The following is a 10234-nucleotide window of genomic DNA, read 5'->3' on the forward strand; positions in this document are numbered from 1 at the left end:
TTAATCCTGTTTCTTACGTAGCTTCCAAGCTACGACTGCAGAAGCTAACGCTACACTTCCTCCTACAATCAGTAGTGCTGGAAGGAAGACCATCTCTGTTACTCCCAGGACAACGCCTCCTGCGACCACGAGTCCGGCTCCTGCTCCAGATCCAGCTTTTGCTGCAATGTCAACTACCACTGCTTTCATTTCTTTATAATCATTGTCTTTTTTAATGATTTTTTGAAACATGTAATTTGTGTAGTACCTCCATCCATTTCCCTCTGCCATGTTTTCAATCTTCTCCAGCAGTTCTGTGACATGGTTCTGCTGGTTGAATGAGATGAATCTGCCACCGCAGCTGTCAATCAGTGACCATAGGAACCCTCTCTCACCGATATACTGATCTATTGATTTACCCTTCAGACAATCAGTGTGAGTGAACAGAATGATGGTGTGACGTAAAGCATCTTCTCCAATGTTCTTCTGAATCCATTCCTTTGTGTTTTTCTCTTCATCTTTGAATCTCGTATTCAGTTTGATGACCAGCAGAAACACATGAGGACCAGGAGCAGACATGATGACAAACTTCTTTCTTTCATCCTTCATCTTCTTCTCTAATGCACCAATCAGTCCTGGAGTGTCGATTATTGTCATGGTCTTTCCGCCCACATGTACTTCATGAAGCTCACAGGTTTCAGTTGCAGAATATGGTGAACTTCTCCACTCAAAACTCTCTCGACCCTCAATGATTTCTCTTGTTCTGCTCTTTCCAGATCCAGTTTTACCCAGCAGCACAATCCAAGGTTTCCCAGACCCTGTCAATCATAATTTCGAATAATACAATTACAATCTAGATATTGATTGTAAGAGCCAATTTCATTTTTCAGAATTTATATTTTCATGTTTTTATTATGTAAATTTGGTATAATCATTATTAAGCCCCTTTCACACAGCGTGATGATCCGTAATGCGCAAGTTTATGATCGAATCAGAGAAAAATTGCACAAGTGTGGAAATCGCAGCTCATAAGCAAACTTAAGACGCTGCTGAGAAATAACAATTCCGTGTCACGTGTCTTTACGGGATTTTTACGGGTTGTGTTTGAACACACTCTCTGAATCCGGAAAATCACTGGCAGTGTGAATGAACCAAAATCAAACGTACCCGGGTCAAATCCCGGGTCACTTTATCCGTGTATTTTTTCGGAATCTCTGTGTGAAAGGGGCTTTAGTAATTTAATGATAAATACTATATTTCTCAGTTTTATATTTGTTCTTACTGCGCATGTTCAGTGACGTCATTTTTATAGCGCATGTGAAAAGTTATTGACGCATATGAATTAGGAACTCCTTTCCAAACTACCTATTCAAGCAATTGGGTGACCTCTCATTTTTATTATTAAGTGTAATTATTCACATGATAAAATACCACTGAAGCTTCATAAACAAGCTCTCATGGACACTGGCCTGCAAGCATAACTTTTCACCAAGGAGATATTATTAACAGAGAAGTTTTTAATAAATTTAAGAGTTAGACCTAAATAATTTGCTGTTGTAACGGATGCAGTCCCCTAAAAAAATACTGAACAGTGGATATAGTAAAACATGTGCTGGAACATTCTAAATCATTTTTCCATTGCATACATACAAAAATATATTATATTGATGTGGAGGGGTTAGTTCACCCAAACATGAAATTTAGCCCATGATTTATTCACCCTGAAGTCATCCTAGGTGTGTATGACATTCTTCTTCCAGACAAATACAATCAGAGTTATATTAAAACATGTCCTGGTTCTTCCAAACTTTATAATGGGAGTCAATGGGTTTTTGTTTTTGGAAGTCCATCAAAGTGAATCTATCCATGATAAAAGTGCATCTATCCATCATAAAAGTGCATCTATAAGTGCATCTATCCATGATAAAAGTGCATCTATCCATGATAAAAGTGCATCTGTCCATCATAAAAGTGCATCTATCCATCATAATCGGTCTATGAATGTATGGGTGAATGTGAGGCTATATGTAAAGCGCTTTGGTGGCCATAGGTCTGTGAAAGCGCTATATAAATGCAGTCCATAAAAGTGCAGCTATCCATGATAAAAGTGCATCTATCCATCATAAAAGTGCATCTATCCATCATAAAAGTACATCTGTCCATGATAGAAATGCATCTGTCCATCATAAAAGTACATTTATCCATCATAAAAGTGCATCTGTCCATCATAAAAGTGCATCTATCCATCATAAAAGTGCATCTGTCCATCATAAAAGTGCATCTGTCCATGATAAAAGTACATCTATCCATCATAAAAGTGCATCTGTCCATCATAAAAGAGCATCTGTCCATCATAAAAGTGCATCTATCCATCATAAAAGTGCATCTGTCCATCATAAAAGTACATCTATCATCATAAAAGTGCATCTGTCCATCATAAAAGTGCATCTGTCCATCATAAAAGTGCATCTATCCATCATGAAAGGGCATCTGTCCATCATAAAAGTGCATCTATCCATGATTAAAGTGCATCTGTCCATCATAAAAGTGATAGAAGTCCATGATAGAAGTGCATCTGTCCATAATAAAAGTACATCTATCCATCATAAAAGTGCATCTGTCCATCATAAAAGTGCATCTGTCCATGATAAAAGTGCATCTATCCATGATAAAAGTGCATCTGTCCATCATAAAAGTGCATCTGTCCATGATAAAAGTGCATCTATTCATCATAAAAGTGCATCTGTCCATCATAAAAGTGCATCTATTCATCATAAAAGTGCATCTGTCCATCATAAAAGTGCATCTGTCCATGATAAAAGTGCATCTATCCATGATAAAAGTGCATCTGTCCATCATAAAAGTGCATCTGTCCATGATAAAAGTGCATCTATTCATCATAAAAGTGCATCTGTCCATCATAAAAGTGCATCTATTCATCATAAAAGTGCATCTATCCATGATAAAAGTGCATCTGTCCATCATAAAAGTGCATCTATCCATGATAAAAGTGCATCTGTCCATGATAAAAGTGCATCTATTCATCATAAAAGTGCATCTATTCATCATAAAAGTGCATCTGTCCATCATAAAAGTGCATCTATCCATGATAAAAGTGCATCTATTCATCATAAAAGTGCATCTGTCCATCATAAAAGTGCATCTGTCCATGATAAAAGTGCATCTATCCATGATAAAAGTGCATCTATCCATGATAAAAGTGCATCTATTCATCATAAAAGTGCATCTGTCCATCATAAAAGTGCATCTATTCATCATAAAAGTGCATCTATTCATCATAAAAGTGCATCTATCCATGATAAAAGTGCATCTATCCATGATAAAAGTGCATCTATTCATCATAAAAGTGCATCTGTCCATCATAAAAGTGCATCTATTCATCATAAAAGTGCATCTGTCCATCATAAAAGTGCATCTGTCCATGATAAAAGTGCATCTGTCCATCATAAAAGTGCATCTGTCCATGATAAAAGTGCATCTATTCATCATAAAAGTGCATCTGTCCATCATAAAAGTGCATCTATTCATCATAAAAGTGCATCTATCCATGATAAAAGTGCATCTATCATCATAAAAGTGCATCTATCCATGATAAAAGTGCATCTGTCCATCATAAAAGTGCATCTGTCCATGATAAAAGTGCATCTATTCATCATAAAAGTGTATCTGTCCATCATAAAAGTGCATCTATTCATCATAAAAGTGCATCTGTCCATCATAAAAGTGCATCTGTCCATGATAAAAGTGCATCTATCCATGATAAAAGTGCATCTGTCCATCATAAAAGTGCATCTATCCATCATTATTATTATTATTACCTTTATTTAACCAGAAAGAAAACTCATTGAGATTAAGAATCTCTTTTCCAAGAGCGCCCTGGCCAAGACAGGCAGCAGCAGCCCAATTAGCAAGGTTACAGACATAAAAATGTATAACATATAACATCAACATATAACATATAACAATTTATGCTGGTAATAAATAGTGAGTTACAAGGTCATAAAATATCAAAGTTTCATATATATTATCACAAGCGATAAACAACAGCAAGGATCGTCCGAATAGTCAGTCATAACATCTACAGCCAGTTTGTATAGCCTCCATGTCATTTAAGGTAATTTAAAATCAACCAATGAAACCGGCTCCTTAAGATTCAGTACATTTTGCAGCTGATTCCAAGCGCAGGAGGCCACATACTTAAACGCCCCTTTTAAGTATCTAGTCCTCAGAACGAAGACAATATCTTCCTGTACCTTTCTTTTTGATATAAGATTGAAGGTATGGGGGAAGCAGACCAAGAATAGCTTTGTAGATAAAAATGTACCAATGATTAAGTCTACGGATGGACAATGCAGACCAACCAACTAGGGCTGTAAGATAAAATCGATACACCTGAGTATCGCGATATTTTATTTTGCAATACTGTATCGATTTTCAAAAACGCAATATCGATTTTTTTTTTTTTTTACGTCCAAAAATATTCATGGTAAGACCGTAAGACACTGGTTCACGTTTATGTTGTTTAAATCCCTACCACTAGATAGCTATGCTGAGACGCACCACTAGTGTCCTCGCCAGGCTCGCCTATAACGGTGCGTGTCCACTGGACATTTTAGGATTGACAGCGGACCGGAGAAAGCGTTGAGAGCGACCGAGAGCGTCAAAAAGTTAGACAGTTCCTTTATACAAATATCAAGCGAAAAACGCAGTTGGCAGCCAATTGCTGTGAGGTTCGGGATGTGACGTCTGTCTTGAGAGTTTAAACATATGCAAATTGTGCCGGAGTTTATGCTGGATTTAGTGCGTAAATCATTTTGTTTACAAATTAGACGTTGCGTATATATGTTAAATATTTCATTTTGGATGTGTTTATTGTGATTATATTGGCTGGCTTTATAAAAGTTTATACAATTGATAGGATATCTTTGCTTGGTGCATTTGGAAACAAAGCTTGTCTATTTCTAAATGTAATCGCGTGCATCGTTCACACCAAACACGAAAAGAGCATCTGGCGCGAGTGATTTCAATGTTAAGTCAATGCAAAGACGCGTTTACGCGCCTCTGGAGGTCCTGCGGCACGAGGCGTTTAGCGCGGCGCGGTTCGCCTCATTCGCGCGTCCAGTTCTTTTAAAATCTTTTATCACATAAAACTTGATTTCAATATATGACACATTCATTTTGTTCACTTTCATCCACTTTCATTCATTTTCGTCCAGTTCACGTTGTTGTTTTGTATTGTGACAGGGGCTATGTACCTATTTTCTTTTATTATGGCCTACTTGAGCATATAAAAATTTGCTCACTAAGAACCTGTGAACCACAATCCCAAACTGGCAGTTTGATTTTCTGTGTACTGAATTGTTTACCTAAAGTAAACTTCTTTTACTTTTATGCACATCATGTCTTTTTTAAAATATTTTTAATATATTTTACTTAAAAAAAATCCCAATATATCGCCTTATGCACAGTATCGAAATATATTGCAATATATTGAATCGTGACCCATGTATCGTGATACGTCGTATCGCCAGATTCTTTCCAATACACAGCCCTACAACCAACCTGATCATACGAAGAACAGTGATGAGTAAGAGCTCTAAAGTTTGTGATAAACCTAAGAGCTCCGTGATAAACAGTATCCAACAATTTCAAGCTTGTAATGGACGCATGCATGTATATAACATCGCCATAGTCCAGCACTGACAAGAAAGTGGCAGCAACAAGCCTCCTTTTGGCCTCAAAGTAAAAACATGACTTGTTTCTAAAATAAAAACCCAGTTTAAGCTTCAGTTTTTTTTTTACCAGCTGCTGAATATGAGGTTTAAAAGAGAGTGAATCATCAATTAGGATACCAAGATACTTGTATTGAGATACAGACTCAATCTCGGAGCCCGGAGAAGTAGTGATAGGTAGAAGGTTCCGTGACTTTGATTTTGCACTGGAAAACAATATAAGTTTTGTTTTGTCATCATTCAAAACAAGTTTTAAATCGAACAAGGTACGTTGTACAGTATCAAAAGCAAGTTGTAGCTGACAAAGAGCTTAGTTTGAAGTTGATGCAGAGCAGTATATCACAGTATCATCGGCATAGAAATGAAAATTTGCGTTGGAGACATTTTGATCAAGATTGTTGATATATAATATAAATAGGAGTGGTCCCAGCACTGACCCCTGGGGCACACCCTTGGATATACTAAGAGGGCTGGAAGTGAGACCATCTGCCTGTACGCACTGAGATCTACCTGATAGTTTTCAAACCAGCAGACTGTTTGTTCTGACAACCCAACACTGAGAAGTCTTTGTTTAAATATTGCATGATCCACAGTATCAAAAGCCTTTGATAGGTCAATGAAAAGAGCTGCACAATGTTGTTTTTTTATCTAAAGAGTCAATAAAATCATTTACTACTTTTAGGGATGCTGTAGTTGTGCTGTGTTTTTTACGAAAACCTGATTGAAAATTAGACAAAATATTGTTGGTAGTTAGAAACTCTTTCAATTGTTCATTCACCAGAGTTTCCATAACCTTGGCCAGGACAGACAGTGAAAAGAGCATCATAAAAGTGCATCTGTCCATCATAAAAGTGCATCTATCCATCATAAAAGTGCATCTCTCCATCATAAAAGTTCATCTATCCATGATAAAAGTGCATCTATCCATGATAGCACTTTTATGATGGGTGTTTCTGTTTTGAAGTCCTTCAAAGTGCATCTATCCATTCAGTCCCATTATAAAGCTTGGAAGAGCCAGGATGTTTTTCAATATATGGCTATGGCTTCAGGATGAGTAAATCATGGGCTAATTTAATTTTTAGGTAAACTTAGGGTCAATGGCATAATGAATGGCGACTGTAGAGAGCAAAAGCTGAATCCCGGACATTTTGGGCGATCTCGAAATCCCGGCCGGACATGTCCGGGAAAAAGAGGACGTATGGTCACCCTAGGTAAACTATCCCTTTAATGGGAAAGTTTCACATTCATAAAATGAAATGGTCTGACTCCAAACAACATTTTTTCATGCCGATTAGTCTCCCTAGGCGTGTCTTGTTAGTTCCCTTGGTTAACCTTGTGTGTTCCTTGAGTGGCATTTTTAAGTACTCAACAAAAAAACTTTTCAAGAGAAGATTTTGATACACAAGAGGATTATGATATAAGAAGACTGAACGAAATGGGATTCTTTTTTGACTTGGAAAATAAATCATGACAAAGGAAACTATGAACTGCTAGTCTTGAATTCAAGATCAGAAGATATGTGTCAAATCTTGTGGACTGACTACAATCACAAAAACCAAAAAATATGGACTATAATTCACATGTAGACTAAATTTAATGGAATCAATAGAGTATGAAATGAAACAGATAGGACTAAATTCAAACCATTTAATATACTGATCAAATATATGGGAAAATATTTTCGTAAGAGTTATGTCTCAAAAACACAGAAAGACACTTACAGAACTGTGCTCTGTCTAGTATCCTGCTCTGAGCGTCCTGGTACATCTCGTTAGTATAATGCAGTCCTCCGTTCGCTTCCACCATCTTCTCAATCTTCTTCAGCAGTTCAGTGACCTGAGAGCGGTTGTCCATGATCTTATTGTTGAATGAGTGAAATCTGCCTCCACACTTACCAATAAGAGCCCGGAGATCATTACTTTCTCTGATACTCTCATCTAATGATTTCCCGTCTAGTGCATCAGCGTGAGTCAATAGAATGATGGTGTAACGTGCAGCTTCTTCTCCAAAGTTCTTCTGAATCCATTTCACAGTGTTTTTCTCCTCTTCTGTATATCTCACATCCAGTCTGATGACCATCAGAAACACATGAGGACCAGGAACAGACATGTAGACACACTTCACTATTTCCTCCTTCAGTTTCTCCACTGTCATTTTCGTATCAAACAGTCCTGGAGTGTCGATGACTGAGATGCTCCTCTCATCAATCGTTACTTCTCTTCTATTACAGGTGTTAGTGACTGACACTAGAGCAGTTTCCTTCTTAAAACACTCTCGACCTAAGATGGTGTTTCCAGTCGCACTCTTTCCTGAACCAGTTTTACCCAGAAGAACAATCCTGAGTTCAGATGAAGCTGATCCTGTGAATCAGATAACAATATTTGGGATTGAATAGAGCATTTTAAAATAATTACAAATATAAATTAAAACGGAGATCTGAAGTTTTAAATAAACTTGTTAAAAAGTAGAGCGTAGTAGAGTGGGAAACAACCTTTCTGACTTTCTCAGTTTTTGTAACTCCACTTAGGGTTCAGAGAATTTATTTTTCCCACATTCATTTCACACGTCTAGCACAATTATTTGGTTTTGATTCATTAATACAGTGCATAATTCTTTCTTTATTAACCCTGAAAGAATGGAAGTGAAATGTGACAACATACCCCACAGGGCATACAGAAGAGTCTTAATATCACTGTCTTACTAAAGACAAAAATTTCACTGTTTAATTTTATTTTCAGTATTATTTTCCTTTATTAATGTTCATAATAATTTGTATAATGTATTTTGTAAAGTCAGAGAGATATGGGATGAGCTATATTTTGCATAGAAGTATGTGTGCAATGCAACATATGTTCCACTGATGCAAAGGTTTTCCAGTGATGATGTGTACATCAACTGTTATACAGTTGGCCTGTTCTTTATAAGGAAATAAATGTTTTCCACTGATGCATATGTACCACGAATGTATGCACTAAAGGAGGACAGTTTTCTTTTTCATGAGTTCACACTTTCAAATAAGTCGGATAGATTAAATTGGTAAACGTATTTGGCATGCTGTCCGGGGAGAGGGCTCTGATCTTGGTAATTGGCCCGAACACAGAGTATTCCCCCCCAGGTTTAGGAAGTGACCTGGTGAGTGAGAGGAGACGGGGTGGTGGAGGGATTCTGAAGACTGTAGAATATCCTTAGGTGAGTTTGACTGTGATTATATATGGTTTGCCTTCGTGCTGATTGGGTAGATATGCTGATTACTGATTGTAGACAGCTGGTGATACTAGAGTATTTGTGATTACTGATTGTAGACAGCAGGTGGCAATAGAGTAGCTTATTTTGATGTGTTCCTCCCGAACTACGTTAATAAAACATAATATATGGATAGTGGATTGTGCCATGTGTAAGTGTGAGATATACGTTCCATTTTAAACATTAGCAACATGTTTTTCTACCTTACAAGGAATTTGTAAGGTCTTCAGTGGTGTATATAAGCTCAAATACTTAGTGTAGGACCCCAGAGAAACACATTCAGCCCTTCCAGAAAGCTAAATCCCAAAAGGGAATTCATACAGGATGGAAAGGCCTAAGCTGTCTAGTCCCTTGCAGAAAAAGGGAAACCAGGGGGTGACGTCCTACAGAAACACCTCCCAAGGGCACATGCTTAGCAAATATAGCGGCCACATAAACCTTAAGTGTGGCAGGGGCTGAAAAATAACTCTGTAGGAACTCCATTATTGAACTCACAAGGCAAGGAACTGGGTCCAGGTTGTGTTGGCCGTACCAAGAGACGAACAGCCTCCATTTAAAAGCATACAGGCGCCTCATAGAAGGGGCCCTAGAATTAAGCATAGTGTCTGTAATCTCAGCTGAGAGACTGGAATGCATTATCATGTACCCCCGCTCAGGGGTCGCGCCCACAACTTCTGACTGACTGACCACAGCAGACTGACCAGGTCTGAGGAACCATATCTGAGTGGGCCAAAACGGGACCACAAGCAACAGATGTCTCACCTTGGCCGTTCTCACTCTGAGAAGAACCGCCGAGAGTAACCGAATCAGTGGGAAGGCGTAAAGTCTGGCTCTGGGCCATTCCTGGGTGTCGGTCTCGGTCTCCCTAGACCTGCGTGGGATGAGCTGGTGATAAACAGCAGACTGCCTGAAAATTTTCCACCACAGCGGTCACAGACTCGCCAAATAGGCCGTCTTTAGATATGGGGGCATCCAGCATTAAGGTTTTGTCCTTTTCTTTGTTGTCTTTGAAGAGAGAGCCAAAGGTGAGCCAAGGGCAGTGTGCTTGGTAGCTCTAAGCACCAAGTCAGTAGCCCACCTGAGCTCCTTAACAGCCTCTGGTGTCATACCTTCCCCTTCGTCTAGCTCTTTAAGTAGCTGTGCTTGATAAGCCTGGAGTACAGCCATTGAGTGAAGAGAAGCTGCTGCCTGTCCAGCGGCCATGTACGATTTTCCAACCAAAGCATAAGTAATCCTGCACGGTTTGGATGGCAGCAAGG

At 38.4% G+C, this 10234-nt stretch overlaps 1 protein-coding gene across 1 annotated transcript; it reads right to left on the reverse strand.

The window, feature by feature from the left end:
- On the reverse strand, positions 1-9816 carry LOC307149471 (GTPase IMAP family member 8-like; the record flags this gene model as incomplete). Its single annotated transcript, XM_079855815.1, has 3 exons — positions 1-797; positions 7454-8092; positions 9738-9816. 3 exons carry the CDS (start codon positions 9814-9816, stop codon positions 1-3), a joined length of 1515 nt encoding a protein of 504 aa, XP_079711941.1.
- Between the last annotated feature and the right edge of the window lie 418 nt (positions 9817-10234).

Source organism: Squalius cephalus, assembly GCF_949319135.1.
Source record: "Squalius cephalus genome assembly, chromosome: 21".
NCBI lineage: Eukaryota > Metazoa > Chordata > Actinopteri > Cypriniformes > Leuciscidae > Squalius > Squalius cephalus.